At 41.0% G+C, this 21,844-nt stretch overlaps 1 protein-coding gene across 2 annotated transcripts in view; it reads right to left on the bottom strand.

Annotated features, from left to right (window-relative positions):
• Window positions 1–377: 377 nt before the first annotated feature.
• Window positions 378–21,844, bottom strand: part of MAP3K20 (mitogen-activated protein kinase kinase kinase 20) — a 188,437-nt gene continuing 166,970 nt past the window's right edge. For both annotated transcript variants that reach the window (XM_066345735.1, XM_066345736.1), the window contains exons 17-20: window positions 11,359–11,475; window positions 8,504–8,578; window positions 7,404–7,554; window positions 378–2,433 (exon numbers count right to left, since the gene is read on the bottom strand). In XM_066345735.1, the coding sequence (XP_066201832.1) occupies window positions 1,736–2,433; window positions 7,404–7,554; window positions 8,504–8,578; window positions 11,359–11,475 (1,041 nt within the window). In that variant the 3' untranslated portion in view covers window positions 378–1,735. The remainder of the gene's footprint in view (window positions 2,434–7,403; window positions 7,555–8,503; window positions 8,579–11,358; window positions 11,476–21,844) is intronic.

The raw sequence follows: 21,844 nt of genomic DNA, 5'->3' as shown, positions 1-21,844 counted from the left end.
CACACCTGCACTGTGTGAAGTGCAGCTTTCTGCACTTCACACAGCTTCTGCGAGCTTTCTTGCTGCGAGGATAGTATCTACTGTTTTGCCAGAACAAGGATATTGGTGATTTTAAATTGCTCTGACTTTTAGCTTGTGACATTATTATCCTGTTTTTCTTGTGCTGGTTTTCTTACAGATGTTAGAGATCGGGCATGCCAAGAGGTCTTTATGAATTGTCTTTTCCCCCTCTTTGCTCCTCCTTTGGTGAAATATAGAAAATAACATTCAAAATCCCCTGATGGCTCAGATACAGAAGTAACCACACATCTCCTAGGCAACTTAGATTTTGGGTTTCTGATGAGTCTTAATGAGTGAGATATGCATCATAATCCACATTAAGTTCAATAACATTTTTTATTGCCTAAAAATGAGAAGCCAAATCAGTTCAGCTCTGACCATAATAAAAACCCAAATATCTTACTAAAATAAATACTAACGAGCAGTGTTCAGAGGAAGGTGAGGCAAGTGAGGCACTTGCCTTGGGCACAAAATTTAAGGGGTCATAAAATAACCTCCTCAAAACTGAACACGTCAGTAATCAAGATAAATGTTATATTAATGCAATATATTTTTAAAAACTTTTATTTATTGATTTTAGAGAGGAAGAGAGAGAATGGAGCAAGAAGCACTCATATGCGCCTCAACTGGGCAAGCCTGGGGTTTCTTTTCTTTAAGATTTTATTTTTATCCATTATATATATTTTTTAATTTTTAAAAAACTTTATTGATTTTTAGAGAGAAGAGAGAGAGAGAGAGAGAGAAGGGGGAGGAGCACAAAGCATGAACTCCCATATGTGCCTTGACCAGGCAAGCCCGGGGTCTCCAACCGGCAACCTCAGTGTTTCAGGTCAATGCTTTATCTCCTGCACCATTACAGGTCAGGCAAGCATGGGGTTTCAAACTCAGCGTTCCAGGTTGACAGTCTATCCATTGCACAACCACAGGTCAGGCTTAATGCAATATTTAAAAAAAAAGAAAATTAATGCAAAAAAATTCATGATGAACAAAATATCAAAAATTCAATAAGACAGGATGGGTAACAGTACCTAGCCAAGCCATATTGGAGCCTTAGACAAAAAGAAAAATCATTTATATCAGTCTTGTCTTTATCTAGGATTTTGATTTTTTTTAATCACATAATTTTGCATTAATTTTTATTTATTTAAGTATTACATTAGTATATTATTTATCTTGATTATTGAACTTTTGGGTGCTCCCTTAAATTTTGCACCCAAGTCAAGTGCCCCTCTGCCCCTCACCCGTGTCCAGGCCCTGCTAAGCCTCCCAGCAATGAATGGTTAGGATGACAGGACCGCACAGCCCTCCTCTAAAAATGCTAGTGCAGGGGACAGACACATATAGTTATGATTAAGTCCAGTTGTCAATCTATCATTGCTCAACCAACATCCATAATTTTAGATTTTAGCCCTGGTCTGGCAATAGTTTCAATTAGAAAGTTTTTCCCAGGGGTCGTGATGCGGGGTGCAGATGGTGTTATATTGAGTTGTACACTTGAAACCTGTGTGGTGTAGCGAACCAATGTCATCCAAATAAATTAAAAAAGAAAGTTTTTCCCAAAATCCAAACATGGAAAGGTTGTCTTTTTGTCAATTTTATCTGAAGGCATCATATGATCAAAACCCATTACATTAAAAACAAAGTTTGCTTAGGGAAACTCGTCTAATTCCATTCATCAAAAGGTTCTCCTTCCGCGGTAGCTCCCTCGGGCTCTGTCTCTGTTGGTCTTGGCCGGAGAGGCCCGGTGGGGTTTCTTCCGGTATTCCACTTTCGTCCACCCGCCTTCGCTCACTTTACTCTCCTCTTCGCTGGCTCCCGAGTCAGTCTCAGGGTTCAAAGGCATCCCTGGGATGGTCCGGGGCTGACGGTGGTCATTGGGGCTTCGCTTGAAGTCAGGAGACTGATGCGTATTGAGTGCTGACTGATGAGCTCTGTAGAATTTCCCAGAGTATCTCTCTCTTGAAGGAATGGAATGCTGACCCTTTCCACTGTACCTTCCTCTGGGAGACGAACCGAGTGACACACTGCCGCGACCGTACTTGTTCCGACTTCTACCTGAGTACTGAGCCCTGTCTGAAGAGTTGTCAGGGAGACTGGAAAAGCCACTGTCCCTGGAGTTGAGCTGTAACGCGGAGAAGTTTTTGGTCAGTCCATACTGAGTAGGGGAGGCGCTTCTGGACTGGTTTATAGGTGTAATCTGCTGATACTTCACGGGCAGCTGGGTGCGCCTCACAGCAGCAGCGTAGGAGTCCTGGTCGCTGAAGTAGGGGAAGAACTGTGAGCCCAGGATGGGGTTGCTCTGGGAACGCTGCAGAGCGGTGTTGGACGCAATCTGCCGTAGCCTCAGAGTGTCTAACCACTGGCAGTCAGCACCTGCAGAGGGAATGGAAATGAGCGTCTCTTAAGCCACAGCAAAGCTGCGTGCCTATCATGTATGCATAAGCCTACCTCTGGATAATTCACGTCTATGTGGGATACTCTATTACCATTCATATAAATTCCAGGTTAGGGAGAAAAACATTTCCTTTATTTTTATACATACTTTAAAAAAATAATAAAGGCATCTTTACTATATATTTACAAATATATGCTATATGCTTGGTATTGTTCCAAATTCTTTACTTATACAGTGGTACCTTGAAGATATGAACAGACCAACATACGAATTTTTAAAGATATGAGCTGCGACTCGGTCCGTATTTTTATTCGAGATCTGAGTGAAATTCCGAGATACGAGTTGTGATTCGGGAAGCTGCTGCTAGTTGGCATGTTGGTGCATGGGTCCAGTAACTGGCAGTTTGATATATGAGTTGACTGACTTACGAGCTTGATTACAGAATGAATTAAATTTGTATCTCAAGGTACTACTGTATTATCTCACTTAATCCTTTCAATAACTTTCTCAGGTAAATACTAACAAACTTATCCTATATAAAGAAGGAGGAAGTTTGGGAAACAAGTAACTGGCCTAAGGTCACTTAGCTAATAATTCCAGATCCTTTTGCAGCTAAATCCTGTCTTCTTCCCATTTAGCCACTTTGTCACTTCTGAAATTGCTCTTTAAGTGTGTTTGAATGGCAGGGGCACATTGAGTAAACAAAAGTTTTTTTGCCAGCAGCACTTTGAAATCATCTAGAACTCTAAATGCAGATAAAAGAAGTTAGATTCCAGCTCTGGCCAGCCGGCTCAGTGGTAGAGTGTCGGCTTGATGTGTGGAAGTCCCGGGTTCGATTCCCTGTCAGGGCACACAGGAGAAAAGCCCATCTGCTTCTCCACTTTTCCCCCTCTCCCTTCTCTTTATCTCTCTCTTCCCCTCCCACAGCCAAGGCTCCACTGGAGCAAAGTTGGCCTGGGCACTTGAGGACGGCTCCTTGGCCTCCGCCTCAGGCGCTAGAATGGCTCTGGTTGCAATGGAGTAATGCCCCAGATGGGCAGAGCATCGCCCCCTGGTGGGCACGCTGGGTGGATCCTGGTTGGGCGCATGCAGGAGTCTGTCTCTCTACCTCCCTGCTTCTCACTTCAGAAAAAAAAAAGTTAGATTCCAACAGCTGAGTTAGCTACAGACTGCTTGGAAGAAAGACAGTTCATATCTCAAGGAGAAAATCTTGAGGTTCAGAAATAAGAAAAAAAAATATTTTACATTTTAAATGAAGCTTCACGGCAAATGGGAAGTTACAGTAAAAGAAAACAGTTAAGTAACAGGAACCATTTAGTGAGCTCTCTTTCAGTGAATAAGCAAGTTCCTCCCACTCAGGATCTCTTCTGTCTTCTCCAGGGCTGGAACTATGTTGCCCACATTGCTGCGTTCCCTGGTGCTCCTCCCAGAGCTCCTCTGGCCCGCGGGTGAGCTGGAGCTTCTGGGAGGGGATGCTCACTCTCTCTCCCAGCAAGTTGCCTCCCTCACTGCTCTGCACAGGTTACTCACACCTCTGCAGTGACTCTCCCGACACAGGTGACCTCTTGTGCCCACACACTCCTCACAGCCTGCATCCAACCTCAGTGCTTTCTTTATTTTACCTTGACCTTTCTGACTGTTTGCTTCCCCTGATTTTGCTTTGGTGTCCAGCCCCCTGGATGGAGCCACGTGTGTCGGGGAAAGCTGACCACATTCTGGCTCTAGTGGCAGACTGGTTAACCCAAGCCACACATCATAATCTCACGTTTAGGAATGGGCAGGATGCTCAGTTCTGGCCAAGGTAATGTGAGGGGTAGTCTGCTGGGAGTTTCTAGGCAAGTCTTTCTCACTCCTAAACGTGAGAGTAAGGAAGGAATTGACCTCCTATTTCCTCTGCACATGGTCATATCTTTATGTGGTGGCTGTGAGCAGGAGAGGAGCGAGGCCGAGGGCAAAGGCAACACTGAGGATGGCAGAGTGGAAAGAAGGAAAGGTTTGTTCCTCGTCCTCAGTGGGGTTGAGCTGGCTTATCTCACTGCACCTGGAGCCCAGCCTACCTTTGGACTTCTTGTTATGAGAGATAATACATTTTATTACAGTGAAAACTCATGCTTTAAGAACTTCAGAATGCCTCTGAATCGCTTGGAGGGTTTATTAAAATGCAGAGTGCTGGTCTGTACCCCCAGGTTCTAGTTCAGCAGGTCTGGGGTAGGCTTGAGAATCTGCATGTCTAGCAAGTTCCCTTCATCCTGAGGCTGCTGGCCCTGGAACTACACTTTGCTATGTTGGGAAGGAGCCAGTTGAAGTTGGATTTCCTGTTACTTGTAGCTGAAATATATGTTCTAACTGATCCAGGTGGTGTCTTTTGAGCTTTCACATCAAAAGGGAAAAAGAAATACAAGGAGGAAGGAAGGGAAGCAAACCAGCTAAAATTGGAATAAGTCAAAGGGAGGTCAACCCTCTCCAGTTAATCAGAGGAAAAGGTTTACTTAAAGCCTTTCCACCAGGTGCTCGAAGGGTACTGACTATTCCTGTGTACACTCTTAGAGAAGGAATTTACTTTCTCCCAAAAGATTTAAATTTAAGAAAAGTAGAAAACACCATTTCAATGTCTGCCCCTGCCCACATGGTTACAGTATCCTGCACAGTATGTCTCCACCCACATGGTTACAGTATCCTGCACAGCATGTCCTCACCATCCACCACCACCTTCCCGTGTTGATACAGTTAATTGGTCTAGAGGGGAAAGCTGGAAAAAAATAGCACCAATAAGTCTTGCCCCAGGGAATCTGGAATTAGGGCTAATAAAGTATCTTTGATTCTCAAGTGGTGAGATTTGAACAATGTGAAACTTGGAAGCAGTTGGCAGCTATTTTGTGTCATGTGGGTTGGGAAACAGAATAGGAGCTTTTAGTAAAAGAGAAAAATACAGCAGAAGTGGAGAGAGAAGACCTCCACAGATTTCAAGGGTGGGTGTTGTATGGATCAAAGGTTTTGTACAACTCAAATAGGATCATAGCTATGGAAGTCCTACAGAAGAAAATGTGCCTTAAAATATTAATTATTTGGGATGGGGAAAATAGTTATAGTAAGAAGTCCTTAAATGCATGATAGTAGGTGTGCAACACAAGATTGTTGAATTGGCAAATGAAAGTATTTAGAAACAGAGCACCTTCTGTAGAGAAGCTAGTGAGGATCAGCACCTACTACATGGGTTAGTTATGTGTAGAGACAGCACAACCTTACAGACGTTTGAAGATATATTTGTGGCTGGGAAGTCTGGTAAAAACTCAAGCGCAATCATGGTCGTCAGAATATCTTCTTGTGACTAATTGTGAAAGATAACCAAATTAACTGTGTTGACATTGGAAGGCAGGTCCAGCATGCTGTCAAAGAAGTTGCTGGTGGGTTTGGAGTACTATCTAGGATTCCGGACCTCCTGGCTGGTAGATATGTAAAAATATCTGGTCTGGCCCTGGCGGGAAAGTGTGGTTGGTTAGAGCTTCTTCCTAAAGTACAGAGGTTGCTGGTTCAATTCCCGGTCAGGGCACATACAGGAACAGATTGATGTTTCTGTCTTTCTTTCTCTCCCTTCCTTTCTGGTTGGAATCAATAAATAAAAAATTAAAAAAAAAAAAGATCTGGTCTGGTTGGAAAAGCAGTCCTTACAATAGAGGACATGGAGCTAGGCTCTCATAACTCAGTGACACTAGTCAACAGGATACTTTGTCTTTATGCAGCAAAAACCTTCTGATATGGCTTCTCTGGTACATTTTCTTATTGGGAAAAAATGCACTGATCAGAAAACATGTATTTTTGGTTTGTTTGTAGGTATGTTTCTCATGGTAAAAACTGAACTACAGGGGGTTTCTGCATCCATCTCTAATGGTTTTTTTTTTATTGTCACAGTCCTGCAGAGCCTAAGTCTGAGTTGTACTCAGATTTCTAGCCCTACAAAGGTGAAGGTCAGAATCTCTTCCTTGAATCTACCAAATGATGACCAATGTACCATCAAGTCAGCTGGCCTTCCTCCACGTTATTTCTAAATTGTTTCTTTATATCATCTGCATTTCATGCTTTCTCTTTCTCTGTCCTCCCTCACTTTATTTCTCCCTTCCCTCCATCCCCCTCCCCGTGTCTCTCCTATGCTTTGAAGTATCCATGATGTTCAGGATTTAGTAAGTTGCCCCAGTGATAGCAGCGCCTTCATTGAAATGTTTGCTGGACATAAAAGAAGATTCATATTTTTATCTACAATTTTGAAAAAGAAATATATATGTGTATAAATAAACATACCTATTTTATTTACCAATAATCATTAATTTTCATCTTTTATCATAGTTATCCAAATAGTGAAATTTATTTTAATATGCTCATCTCTATAAATTCATAAGTACTATTTAAAACCATTATTCAAAAAATAAGGCCCTGGCCGGTTGGCTCAGTGGTAGAGTGTCGGCCTGGCGTGCAGGAGTCCCAGGTTCGATTCCCAGCCAGGGCACACAGGAGAAGCACCCATCTGCTTCTCCACCCCTCCCCCTCTCCTTCCTCTCTCTCTCTCTCTCTTCCCCTCCCGCAGCCGAGGCTCCATTGGAGCAAAGTTGGCCTGGGCGCTGGAGATGGCTCTGTGGCCTCTGCCTCAGGCACTAGAATGGCTCTGGATGCAACAGAGCAACGCCCCAGAGGGGCAGAGCATCGCCCCCTGGTGGGCATGCCGGGTGGATCCTGGTCAGGCACATGCGGGAGTCTGTCTGACTGCCTCCCCGTTTCCAGCTTCGGAAAAATGCAAAATAAATAAATAAATAAATAAATAAATAAATAAATAAATAAATAAAAGAAGGATGTGTTATATTAGACAGTGATAAGCATTCACAGACTGGCACTGTCGCTGAGATGAGAATTTGGTAGATAAGTGTTTGGGATCTAGTCTAGTCCACATCTCACTTACTTGAGTCGGACCTGCTTCCAGTGTTGCCCTCTGAGTTGGGGAATAATGTCTGAATGGCAAGTTGGATGGCTTTCACTTCATCCTGAGGTTTTGTTTTAGTCCACTGAATGGAATGAACATGTTTCGTGCTTTTGGGAGCTCTAACATCGCTCTGTAAAAAAAAAAAAAAAATAGAGAAGCACACGACCAAACATACACATGTTTATAAAATAGGGAGGAAGAAAATCATATTACCATAGCACTTCAATTCAACTCCTCAGAATACTATCATAAATGCATTAAGATGAAATATTTGTACAGTTTGCTTAAATATAGTAATTTAATAGCCTATTTTTATAATTTTCCATATATAAAATCTATGGAATATGTTTTTGATAATAGACTCTCCTCATCCCCAGGTCATAGTGTAAGTTGAGTCTGTCCTTGTGAAGAATCAGTGATCTTCCCTGAGCTCTAAACTCTGAGCACCCTGTTTTGGTCACTGGGATCCCCAATACCTAACACATTATGTGACATGTAAGAGGTGCTTAGTCATTAACTGAAGAATAAATGATGCCTGACCAGGTGATGGCGCAGTGGATACAGCATCGAACTGGGATGCGGAGGACCCAGGTTTGAGACCCCAAGGTCGCCAGCTTGAGTGTGGGCTCATCTGGTTTGAGCAAAGCTCACCAGCTTGGACCCCAAGGTTGCTGGCTCGAGCAAGGGGTTACTCAGTCTGCTGTAGCCCCATGGTCAAGGCACATATGAGAAAGCAATCAATGAACAACTAAAGTGCCACAACGAAAAACTAATGATCGATGCTTCTCATCTCTCTCCGTTCCTGCCTGTCCCTGTCTATCCTTCTCTCTGACTCTCTCTCGGTCTCTGTAGAAAAAAGTGAATGAATTACTACCTCAATTTCTATGTAGGTAAGCGTATCTCATTCTCTTTACTTCCCAACACTTTCTTAGAGTAATTATATTAATCTTCCCATATTCATGTTGGTTAAATAGTTTCTCTTCCAATAAATTTGAAGCTCTCTGAGGGAGCAAATAAATTCCTATTGAGAAATTGATGATAAAGCCACCAGCCCCCACCCCACTCGGCCCCAAGCTTACCTCATATGTGACAGTGCACTCTACCGTCTGATTTTCCATGATTCCCACAATCCACTTCTCCATTACAAATGGGGGCTGAAAAGCAAAACGTCAGGATGGTATAGCAGTGACACAGCCTGCCCTGCTACGGCACTTCTTTTAAGGCCAGCTGTACCATACACGATGGGCAAGTAGGGACATTATATGTCAGATTACTGTCATGCTGGTTCACATTTGATTACTCATAACGCACTAATGCTTAAGGTTTTGTTTTTCATAAGGCATCCTTTCATATAGATATGAACATCTAATCCTGGTCTCCAACAATCTTCTCTTTCTGCTCTACCACTCCATACTCTCTATCATCAGGTCATTAATTCACGCTAACATTTTGAAGTATCAGCAGACAGCTTTCTCATTAAGAGGAGAAAGCCTTAATAGTGTGAGAAGACTCTGCAGTGCCCTCCTTGAACGCAAGCAATGGCCGGCTCAGTGGCTCCAACAACCACTCTGCTCCCCCTGTATCAGGCCACCCGGCCAAGCTGGGCGTGCAAACGACACCGTGGAGACATTGCCCCACTGTATTAAAACAAAGGGTTAATAAGGAAGTATATGCCTTGGATCCTATGTTAATTTTGATGAAAATGGTCATTATTACAAATAAATCTCTCCTCTCCTCCTCCGAAGTCCACTTCATTCCAGGTTAAAGCCTGCAAAAAGCAGATATGGCTGAGATATAACTGGGCTAGTGGGGTTTTTTTTTTTTCCTTCTGTTGGTGTTAAAATGTTCTACAGATTTTGAGTGGTCTACCCAATCCTATTTTCCCTATAAACCCTGTTAATGTTGGCGTGTGATTTTGCAGATGATGTGGTTCCCCAGGAATGCAGAGATGGCATTATAGCAAAACCACCTGTATTCTGTTTTGTACCTCCCTGTTATTCTGCCAGGAACACCTTCTGCTAGGGAGCAATAGCTTGGATCTTGCTTCTGACTGGCACTGAAACAATGCTGCAGCTAGAGGCGGCACAGCTGGGGAGGGAGAAGGACCTGTCCGGTCTTCAAGACATCACAACAATATGTCCCAACAAAATAAAGTTCCAACCAGACCATAACCTTTACAGATAAATAACACCATAGAGACAACTCCATTACTCAGGGAAATCCAACAATAAATATCAAATCAATCTACTTGATGAACACCTTTACAAATGAAAAGATCTTGGGTGTTTAGCAATGATATGACTGGGAGGGAACACATTTGCAAGTCTAATGCTGCGGCTTTGAAGACTTTCCCTTCCCCACGTGTGTGCACCCTGGTCCTTCATTGCTACCAACCCCATTTTCTTCACTGAAACCAAACACACACTTAGTAGGGTATAAAAGTTAGCTATTAGAGAAATGCAAATCTAAACTGCAATGAGATACCACCTCACACCTGTTAGATTAGCTATTATTAACAAGACAGGTAATAGCAAATGTTGGAGAGGCTGTGGAGAAAAAGGAACCCTCATACACTGTTGGTGGGAATGTAAAGTAGTAGTACAACCATTATGGAAGAAAGTATGATGGTTCCTCAAAAAACTGCAAATAGAACTACCTTATGACCCAGCAATCCCTCTACTGGGTATATACCCCAAAAACTCAGAAACATTGATACGTAAAGACATGCAGCCCCATGTTCATTGCAGCATTGTTCACAGTGGCCAGGACATGGAAACAACCAAAAAGCTCGTCAATAGATGACTGGATAAAGAAGATGTGGCACATATACACTATGGAATACTACTCAGCCATAAGAAATAATGACATTGGATCATTTACAGCAAAATGGTGGAATCTTGATAACATGATACGAAGTGAAATAAGTAAATCAGAAAAAACCAGGAACTGCATTATTCCATACGTAGGTGGGACATAAAAGTGAAACTAAGAGACATTGATAAGAGTGTGGTGGTTACGGGGGGAGGGGGGAAAGGGAGAGGAAAAGGGGGAGGGGGAGGGGCACAAAGAAAACTAGATAGAAGGTGACAGAGGACAATCTGATTTAGGGTGATGGGTATGCAACATAATTGAACGACAAGATAACCTGGACTTGTTATCTTTGAATATATGTATCCTGATTTATTGATGTCGCCCCATTAAAAAAATAAAATTATTTAAAAAAAGTTAATGGCTCATGTGAAGTTCATGGTGATTGTCCTTTTGGTATCATGGTTATTTTCCTGAAGTTGTTGACCTTCAACAATTGAAGTGTCATATGTATTTTTTCAGTGTGATTGGAACAGAATTGAATTTTGTTTTTTATTTTGAGGAGAAGCTAAGCATTTCTCCAAGTCTTTCTTCAGTGCCTTAATGGGCAGACTTCTACCACTTGACCCTAAAGTAGGAACAATCTCTCTGGCCCCTCCAGGAACTGACAGTGTGAGTGAACTCCAGGAAGCCGTGAAGACTTCAACACGTGCCTTAGGACTAACCTCATCACTGTCCTCCAGAGAACAGAACACAACCAAGAGAGCCTTCCTCCTTACAAGTTTTCAGAGTTTAAAATGACCCAAAATTCAAGGTAAATATTTTCATCTTTAGCATTTTCTTTCCTTTAGTAAATGACAGAATAAGCATAAAGAAATATAGAAAAAATAAAAAAATCAAACAGCACTTTCTGTAGTACTTTTTAGTTCACACAGCATAAGTGGAATTTTAACAAAAAACTATTATGATCTCAATCTGCTAAATAAAAAGTGCCTTTCAACAGCCAGCGTGAGGCTGAGCTGATGTGAGCATGGACAGCACAAAAGCACACTGCTGGGGTATTTTAATGCCTTTGTTTGATATGTGCGAATTCAAAAAAGCTTTTAAGTTGTAAATAGAACCCTACCTTTGTCATTTTTAAAATCTCTGCATCAGGCAGGTTCGTGTTGAAAGTCACGTCTTTGATGTAGGTTATTGCGATTTCATCCCCATCCATCTCCATATACATTTTCCACTTACAGTCCTGGAATTAAAAGCAAAATTATAGAATTTGAGAAAGTGAAACAAATTTTTTAAGTCTCAATGTTTATTAACACATGACGTATTCTAAATGAAGCATTATTGGAGTGTTGTTGTTTTTTCCTTTCTCAGTAAAAGGACATGAAATTTGATCTCTTCCTATAGCCAAATAACCCCCCGTTGGGGCAATCTTGAGATATACTGTATTTCCCCATGTATAAGACTCACTTTCTTCTGAAAAATTTCAGGTCTAAAAATCTGGGTGTGTCGTGTACAGTGGTTATAGATTTTTTTTTACTTGCTTTCTCCACTTTTTCACGCTCATTGTTGAAGATAGAGATTCGTCACCAGACACAGATGAGGACAAGCTAATAGATGGGAGTTTTGACAGCAATGAGGAGTTGTATAAATTTTATGATAGATAAAATTTGAGTTCAATAACTTCATGTAATATTTTTTTTCCCAAATTTTGGGCCCTTATACATGGGAGCATTTTATATATAGGAGCGTCTTATACATGGGGAAATATGGTAATTTATCAGTTTATATGTTATATTATAGTAGTTGCAAACTCAAAACCTTAAAGGGTTCAGGTAGATAATAAAAATGAGTAAAGCCAGGCAGTTCTATTATAGAGCCTTAAATGGTAATCTTTCAAAACCAATCTATTTAATTTACATATTAAACATAGTAGGAATATTTTTCATTGATACAAAGAGATGTGGTCTTCCCACTTTTTTTTTTCTTTTTTTAAATATAAGGCCTGCTTGATATACCTTTAATTTTTCTAGTTTTGATAATGGCATGGGTTCAAGAAAGAGCTCACTTTCCTCTTAACAGGAAGGGAAGGAATATTGCAAATGTAATGATATATGTCAATTGATAACTGGCCTAACTAAGTATTGGGAAGTCATGGGGAGGGTAAGGGACTCTGGGCACTAAAGAGTAACTGCCCTAAAGGGACAGCCACCACTCAGCTTCTCTTGATTGTCCCCTTTTGGGAATACAAAGCCAGTCTTGCTAGGTCCTTTAATGTTTCATGAAAAGCTAGCTATTGGGATTATGTGAAACTTCCTGATTTTTAAAAATTTTCAGTAAAAATACCATGGAATAATGAAGTTCTCTACACTTTTAGTTATGAGGGGAATTGAAATTAAAACCACAATTAGATACCACTATATAGCTACCAGATGGCTAAGACCGGTAACATTAAATATTGGCCGGGATTTGGAGCTACTAGATTAGTGGTAGGAGTATAAATAGTACAATCACTCTGGAAAAATTTTGGCCATTTATTATAAAACTAAATATACACATATTCTATAACCCATAAAATTTACTCCTAGGAATTTATTTACACAAGAGAAATGAAAAATGACTTCTACAGTATTGTTCTGAGCAGCTTTCTCATGATAACCAACAAACTGGAACGCTTACCAACAAAGGGTAAGCGTTCATCAACAGGAGAAGGGATACATTGGGATACATTCATAAAACAGAATATTACTCAGCAATACAGAGGAACCATTACCTATGCGTGCAATGACACGGGTACATCACAAAAACATTACAGTGAGAGAAAGTCTTATATAAAAAGAACATACTGAAAATTCCATTTATTTCTAGACTTCCTAGGACAGACAAAACCAATCTATGGTGAAAAAAATTCAGAAGAGTGGTTGCTTCTACAGACGGGGATTGAACGGGAAGGGACATCATGAAACATTGTGAGGGTGCTAACGCTCTGCCGATAGGGGTTTGGGTCATGTAGTTGTACGCATTAAGTAAGCAAATGCATAATTAAGATGTATACATTTCTTATTGAACTCTAGCATACTGAAATTTTAGAAGGAAGTGTACTGAGAGCTGTAAATTACTCTGAAGTGCAGAGAAATAAGGATTGACTGATATAAAGGGAGAGAAGGATGGACAGTTATGTGATGAGGCAAGCAGAGTAAAGTGTGATTAGTTGAATCATGGAGGTGGGCATATGAGGGTTCACTGTAAATTTTTTTCAACTTTGCTATATGAAAAATGTAGTAAATACATTGGGGGATAAACACTGTGTGTGCAATTAAAAGGAAAAATACACTCATGTCTTTACATCAGATTTGACCCTTGGACTATAAATTCACCTTCTCTCTTATATTCTCTGAGGAATGAAGGATCCTGAGAGATTAAGGAAACGCACTGAGCACCTTTCGTGCAGAAACTAGAAAATGCTCTTGCAGCACTAGCCCTGGAATGCTTCCTGAGCAAGCCCAGACAAAATTATTATGAAAGAGCACTAACAAAAATGCCGTTGGAATCCTGTTGGCTGCGACAGGAAGCTGGGGCAGGGGGGCAGAGAAGGGGCTGATGTTTTTGGAAAGCTTCTAGAAGAATTGCAGAACCAAGAGGGGCCCAGGCCTGAGAGAAGTAACCCTCTTTTCCTGGCTACAGGCACAAGACGTAGAGACAATTAGTGAAGGAAAAAGTCTATTCAATAATGTGAAAACCTAGCTCTTGGCTAACCTAACTCAAATTAGTTGCTCAGAGTTGACAAATCTCTCTGTATTTCTTTATTTTGGAGCCACTGCTAGCCTGGCAATACAGGCCCAAGATAACTGGGTAGGAAAATGCCTCTTTGGAGCCATGATTGCTCTTCGAAACACCCTCAAGGCGGTGGCTGGAACAAAATGCCTTTGACAAGCTGAGTTTATTAAGTTCTGTTTATTTGAGGGTCGAGTTTTGAAATTAAGTTAGTCAAAAGCACAGTTAAAAGACTTTGAAATGTGTACAAATGCCTGATTCCCCTTGCCCGGCTCGCCCATCTCTCAACCCGATACGCCTCGATGACCTCCGTCCCCATAATGTCCTCGCTTGGAGGAGCTCTGTGGTGAGAAGGGGCGAGAGGAGTAGACTCACAGCTGTGCGGTGCCTTCTGTGCTTGAGGCCTTTTATTTGATACCCATAATAATCGGTGAGTGAGAAAAATGGGACTCAGACAGATTAAGGAATTTTTTCAGAGTTTCCAAGGCAATAAGCGATGGTGGTGGGATTGCCATGGCACAAGGCGACTGGCTCCGAGTTGGAGGAGACGTCAGTGGGGAAGGGCAGTTGGGAGGCATGGCAGGATGGACTCACTGAATGGTTTTCAGGGCTCCATCATAGGTCCAGCTATTGACAAAAGGCAGGAGGGAAAAGGACCAGAGAAAATTTTGCTAGCACAATTAAAAATATCGAGTGGCCCTCGATTCTCCCCTGTGGCAACTGCTTCTTCGCTTCCCAAAGTCCACCTGAGAGAAACAAAGATCTACATAATAGGGTTACAGAACTTTTACTTCTAAAAACCCCTTTTCTCTTCCCTGAAAGAAAGCCTTTCAAATGAATCACAAAGGAAGATAGCTGCAGAAGCAATAAAAGTATAATCAAGGCAGTTATAAGACAAGGGTGGCATTCCCCATTTATTAAGAAGTAGGTACTACTTGTTACAAAGCTGGGTGAGAAAAAGAGAATACACAGTGCTCACTTGAATTATTAACTTAATCTGTCAGAATTTGTAAGGTATTTTCAGGACATCTATGATTAAATTGCTGTCAAATTAAAAGGAATCCACAAAGTAATGAAATTCTTTAACTTTTGCTCAACTTCAAACTATCCTATGGTATTCCTGGTATTTTTGTTACCCAGTGAGTCATAAGGTATCAATGGGCATTCTCCACAACTACCAGGATTTAAACAAGTTATTGAATGCCACAAGATCAACTCCAGATGGAATGCCATGAAACAAGTTTCTAACCAACTGATCACTGAAAAGGTCCTCATACAAATAAGATAAATTAAATCATCAGCAATATCACTAAAAGTAACCATTACACATAGTTGTGAGCCAAAGATGGAATGTTACACGCACAATTGCTACCTTTTCAGTTCCTCGGTAGAGATAGGGACCAGGTCATGGGAACGAGGTCTCTGTTTTAAAAAAACAATAATTTTTACCAGAGTGAACTCTTGATATGACTGATAGAAATGGGGGTATAGATTTTTGAATCGGAAACATTCAAGAGTCATTTGGGATGTATGGGAATGACTCTCAGTACTGACAGGCAGAAATCAAAGTCAAAAGCAGATAAATCTGTAGTTTGAGAGAGCCCACGGGGCCTTCAAGGACTCCTGCTCCAAAGCTATTTGACCCCTGGTGGCTAAAACAGCCTTGTTATTCACTCATTTGGTTTAAGGTTTTTACCATTCCTATTATAAAGGGAAAAATTAGTAAAAGATTTCACACTAAGTCATTACTAGGGGAGCAGCAGAGGAGGAGAGAGATCACGAGTCTAAAGTCCAGTGACATGAGTTTGAATCACCTCATCTTTCTTCCCTTTCAGCCTTAGCCAATTTAGACAACCTGTCTGAGCCTTATTTTTTTTAATTCACACATGACTTGTGCTGTGTAAGGATTAAAGAGATGATGTAAATAAAGCTCCCAGCACTGGCCAGAGCCAAGAAAGGAGCTCAGAAAGGAATAATTATTATTGTTTCCAATACTGGTCACCAACAGGGCTCCAATTTATTATTGGACTAGCTGTCCTTCATCTAGCAGCAATCTAAGGTAATGGACAAGAAGTGGTGAGCTTTCACAAGCAGGAAGGTACAAAGAATGTCTAAATTAGGGATCTGGCCAGAGCAGGCAGGCTGAGTCAGAACATCTTACTTGGGCAAGAGTTGGAGGATCCAGAAGGCACCGATTCACTGTGGTGCCAGGGAATGATCAAGGTTGGAAAAAAGAAGACACTACAGCCAGGCAGTAACATCACTAACTGGTTTCATGAAGTAAATCAAAGGAGGAAACCGGTATCTTTTTACACAGATGGATTATATAACAACACCAGTTCTGCACTCTCCTGCATCAGTGGATCCTGATGTGGCCCTACCAATAGGAACGTCAGATATCCGGAGGATCAATGGCTATAAAATGTGACTGACAGCCAGAGAGACTTACCTTGGATGAGGAAACTAAAGCATGAAAAGATGAGGGATTTGACCACTACAGCAAGTAATTCAGAATTGAACCTAGGTGGCCTATTGGTGCTATGAGAGTAGGTTCCCCCTCAGTCCTTTCTGAGTCCTGAACTGTCACTGTTATGGGTTAACAAAAGTAAAAATCACACTACAGAGGACTTTTATCTTCCAAAGTCAACAAATAATCCACAAATTATATTGGTGAGTGCCTTTATAGGGCTCCATGGCAGAGATTAAAATATTGAGTCTCTAATAAGTCCACAGAGCCAATTTCCCCCTCCATTGTTGAAAAAGATTATTGTTAAAAGTGCATTTGGTACCTTCCACTGTCTGTATGTTCCTTCTCAATTGGTCAGGCCAGTATCTGGAATCACAAACACTTCCCTTGAGCCCTGGCTTAAAGGGCTTTGTGGTTAGGCCTGTCTTCTGCCTTCCAGACCAGAAACAATCCAGTCCTGTCTAGTTGCACAAGCAGATCGTGGGACAGGTCCTGACCACTATGGATTTTTATTTCATAACTAGAGTCTCACCCAAGTGACATACCCATTGTTCATATTTGCATCTTGATGCACATTCCAAGGGAATGCTAATTACTAATCAACAGGGAAAAGATGTTGAGGACAGGAGCAGAGGTGGGCACTGGAAAGTTCTTTGTTAGGGGGTTGAATAGCAAAAAACATTTATCTTAACCTTTCTACTACCTGGATGATCTGCCTCCCAAAGTGAATCTACAAGAAACATGAAACTGTCATTGAGGAGAGAGGATTTCTTACATTTGAAACTGATGAAAAAGTGACAATTCTGTTGAGTGCCCAGGATATGTATCATTTATTTGGGCAGCTCCTGAAATACCTGAATAATATCAGGAACAAGTGTCTGGTTCATGGTGGATGAGAAAGCATTTATTTCTTCTGAACTGCTTCAGTGTTGCCAATTAAGTGAAAAAATTTTCTAAATTACAGGAACAGATTTATGTTCCTCTCTCCCTGACCCCCTTCCTCTTCTGCTAAAATCAATAAATGAAAATTAAAAAAAATACTGGCCAAGTAAACAGAAACTCTTAACACTGTAAAGATAAAATCTTAAACAACATTCAGTTAATGCTCAAGTATTTCTTACTGCCTGACTGGGTGGTGGCGCAGTGGATAGAGCGTCGGACTGGGATGCGGAGGACCCAGGGTCGCCAGCTTGAGCGCGGGCTCATCTGGTTTGAGCAAGGCTCACCAGCTTGGACCCAAGGTCGCTGGGGTTGCTCGGTCTGCTGCAGCCCTACGGTCAAGGCACATATGAGAAAGCAATCAATGAACAACTAAGGTGTCACAACAAAAAACTAATGATTGATGCTTCTCATCTCTCTTCGTCCTGTCTATCTGTCCCTATCTATCCCTCTCTCTGTCACTGTTAAAAAAAAAAAGTATTTCTTACTAAGAAATCGCTATTACATTCTTTGTAAGCTGTTTAAAATTCTTTGGAACTCCAAGCTAGTACAAGTGATGCCAAACATAGATATCCCTGCTCCCTCCCACAAAAGAAAAAAGAGAGAGAGAGAGAAAGAAATAATCAAGATAGAGGTAAATTTTCCAAATAGGAAAAGAAATTGAAGGTAGCATAAAAATTTAACTTCAAATATTGTTTTAAACTCCAGGCAACTCTGAAACAACTACCTCTCTCTCTCTCTAGCTCTCTCTCTCCTTTTTATCTCATCAAAATTTTACTGCAAAGATGAACACTATAGAAAATCTTTAAAAATCTATGGCCAAGATTATTCAGGATATTTTGGAAGGAAACAGACTCAAAATCAGGCTTTCTGGCTCCTACAAATCACTTTTACCTGAAGGTTACAAACAAAATAGCTTATTTATTTATTTTGGTTTACAGAAGTATAATTTGCGCACAATAAAATGCATTTATTTTAAAGTGAGTAGAGTAACCAGTTTTGACATGTGTATATCAATGTAACTGCCCACACAAGCGAGTTATTCTCACTGCCCTAGAAAGCTTCCTCACGCTCTCTGCCAGCAGATCTCCGCTGCACAGCTGGAGGCAGCCACTGCTCCCCTTTCCATCCGCCTAGCTCCGTTCTGCCTGCTCTAGAACCTCACGAAACTGGAATCGACAGCATGCAGTGTATATATGCAGCTATTGCCACACAACATAAGGTTTTGGAGAGAAAGCCATGTTATTTAATCCTCACAGATTATACTATCGATATCATTCTACAGGTGAGCAGACTGAAGCTCAGAAAATGTAGAGATCTGCAGTAAGTTCACTTAGCAGCGCTGGAACTAGAATATAAGCCCTGGGTGTGCCCAGTCTAATGGCAGAGACACTGGTGTTTCAAGTCTCCACCATCACCGTGCCCCTCCCCCACAAACACAGGAAGAGTAACATCATCAGAGAACACTCAGAATTCTAGCAAAGAGGTCCCTTCCTCCTTACAAAGGCCTGTACTGAGGAAACATTTAAAAATATATAAAACACAGAGGTGGAAATAAACTTTTTAAGATTCAAGGGGGTGGGGTGGAGTGGGGTGGGACGGGACAGGGAAACAGTCTTCTAGCGGGCAGTCACAGACCGTTGCGGAAATGTAAGAAGTAATGCAAGATGAAATAAAAATATGATAGAAATGTTGGTCATGCTGGTATTAAAAGTAGTAAGATGTTGATGATTTAGGTAGGCCTCCGAAGGCGCCTTTACAGTTGTTGCTATTATCTAGCTCAGCTGCTGAAACCTGCTGTTTTAAAGGCAGGAGAGGGGAACATCCCGTGATAGCACCTGGGTTATTTATCATTATGTATCACCCCGCTACACTCGATTTTATTATGCTGCCTTTAAAAGGAAGATAATGCAAGTATGGTTAATTTGCTTCTCTTCTTTATCCATCCAGTGTCGTGACCCATCATGGCTTTGTCCCATGGGACTTGTTTTTCAACCAAAAAGAAATCTGCAAGAAACTCTCCCTAAAAATTCCATTAATAACCTCTTTCAGCGCGTATAGGTTTCAGGGTCTGGCACTAAGAATGTTTTAATCTCTTCAGCAAAACAATGTCTCATAATGATGTACAGGACTATTGCTGTACTGATGAAGAATCATACATAATTCAGCACCTTTCACTTGGCACCACTGTGATGTCCTCATTAGCTGTGGCTCACAGTGTCTGTCAGATGGTGTCCATGCGAACGCAGGCATTATATTGTCTTTGAGATGTGCAGCTGCTTCCATGACACTGCCAGTATATAAAAACATGACGCCAGTTTGTTTTATTTAGTGCTAAACCTTCCAGTTTGTAAAAACAAGGCTGACACAGAGCCTGACATGAGGCAGTGAAAATAATTAGCTCTCATTTTCTCAGCCTCCTATTTCCTTCTCCCTGCTGTGTTCTCTTTCCACTAAACCACCACATGTCAGTCGAAATGGGAGGCAATTAGTGGGCTCATTTCAGTCCCCACAACTGTGCTGAAAAGAAAGTATTTATGATGGCACAATGAACAGCTGAAAGATTAAATAACATTTGCCTTTTGAAAAGAAAATGACTTCTAGCTAAATGGGCAATTTTTGATTATTCTCAAACAAGCTTAGAGTAGTTGGTTTTTAAAATACAAGAAAGGAAAATGAGTCATTTTTAGGTGAAAGAATCAAATAAAACTTGACACAGTAATGCAAATAACTGATGTTTTATTGCAAAATATGTAAATGCGTTATACCCTTAACAATGGCTTGTGTCTAAGGTCAGGGCAGATTGGTGCCAACTAGACACCAGTGGAAATAAGGTTGTTATATTTTATATTGCATTTTTGGGTTTGTTATTTGATTTATGCATGAAAAAGGGGCTTTAGGGATGATGTTAAAATCAAGTGAAATCAAGTGAGACATACTTTCATATGATGTGTTAGATACTTGACTACCTGAAATGGCTTGGATGTTAGTTGACATGTTTGAAAAGGGCTTTTTTATTTTTAAAAAACTGTATTTGAAATTGGAAGGTACTAGGTATCCATCTTGGAGAAAAAGAATAGTAAGTCCTGCTACTGATTTTTGAATAATTAAAAATCTATTCTATCTCAGACTGAGTTTCTTAACTATTATAGAAGGTAGTCTGGCTTGCCTAATTATTGCTTAGATTTGTTTTTTAATACTGAGAAATGGGCTGCAAATAAACTTTTACCCAGGATCCTCAAAATATAAAAAGAGTTCATCTACACACTAAATTCTCCTCTTACCTCCCATGACTCCGGAAATGACTCCAGGAAATACAATTTTTTGAAAAAACACTGGCGTAGTTAGTAGGCATTGTTTACCAGTTGAGTTATTCCCAGTCCAAATCCTAATGCATACGATTGATATGGTCATCATACATCTTTGCTTTTCCAATATAGTTTTTAATTTCATATCAAATAATCTCTTCCTTTTATAGATGATTATTTTCAAGACCTAACTGTTGGTTCAGAAAACACAGGTCACTGTGAGTTATGAGGTTTTCTGTCTGCAGATCTTAACAGTGAGCACTAGAGCGACCTTCCAAAAACCTGCTTGTAAAAGCAGAAGTCTCCTCTGCTATTATCAACATCACGGAGTCAACAATTCTGACTGTTCCAGCATTTAAAAAAAACAATCACAAATTAAAATTTTGTTTCTCTGTTTCCATAAGTATATCCTTACTCTTGATAAACTCAAATCCTAATCTTTGATTCATACAATATGTCTAGTGCATCTGTATGAGCCGATGGCGACTCAAGGAGGCCTAAGCCAACAATGGATTCATTGGGAGACTCGCGCTCTCTTTGAACTAACTACGCATATTACAGTAGCTAGAAACCAGCAATGATATGTTCGTCATTTGTTCAAACCTAGGCTTATCATGTATGTACACTTCCTTGCTGTTAGCTATTTTAAAAGGAAGTCATCATCTTGATTAAGAAGACTAAGAGTGATCCAACAGCGTGCTAGAGCCAGAGCTCTCCTGATACGAGTGCTCACATCTCTTCCCAACTTCTAGTTCTGTGAGTCAGATTGGTGACTTGAAATTGGCCATGGCGGGAGTGTTAATACCACGAAAGTCTGCAAACACTACAAGTCAGGGCTGCTTTTTCCCATTGTTAGACCTTTCCCGGCACACCATTTCCACATATCGCTGTGAGTCCATCAGCAAGTCCGTGCTGAGCACCTCTCCCAGGTCAGCTCAAGTTGCACAGACTGCTGTCTGACAGGTTGAAGTCTATCTCTGTACTCCAATTAGCAACCAGAAGCAAGTCCATAGTCAGATTCCGGACGGCACTTGCCCCCTCACTGTCAATTAAAACTTGATTTCGTAAAGAGCCCTACCACTGCAAGCGTGTGTACCTGGTCACACAAACCCGTGTGCACATATATT

Source organism: Saccopteryx leptura, chromosome 7, assembly GCF_036850995.1.
Source record: "Saccopteryx leptura isolate mSacLep1 chromosome 7, mSacLep1_pri_phased_curated, whole genome shotgun sequence".
Lineage (NCBI taxonomy): Eukaryota > Metazoa > Chordata > Mammalia > Chiroptera > Emballonuridae > Saccopteryx > Saccopteryx leptura.
This window is presented reverse-complemented; position numbering and strand designations above follow the sequence as displayed.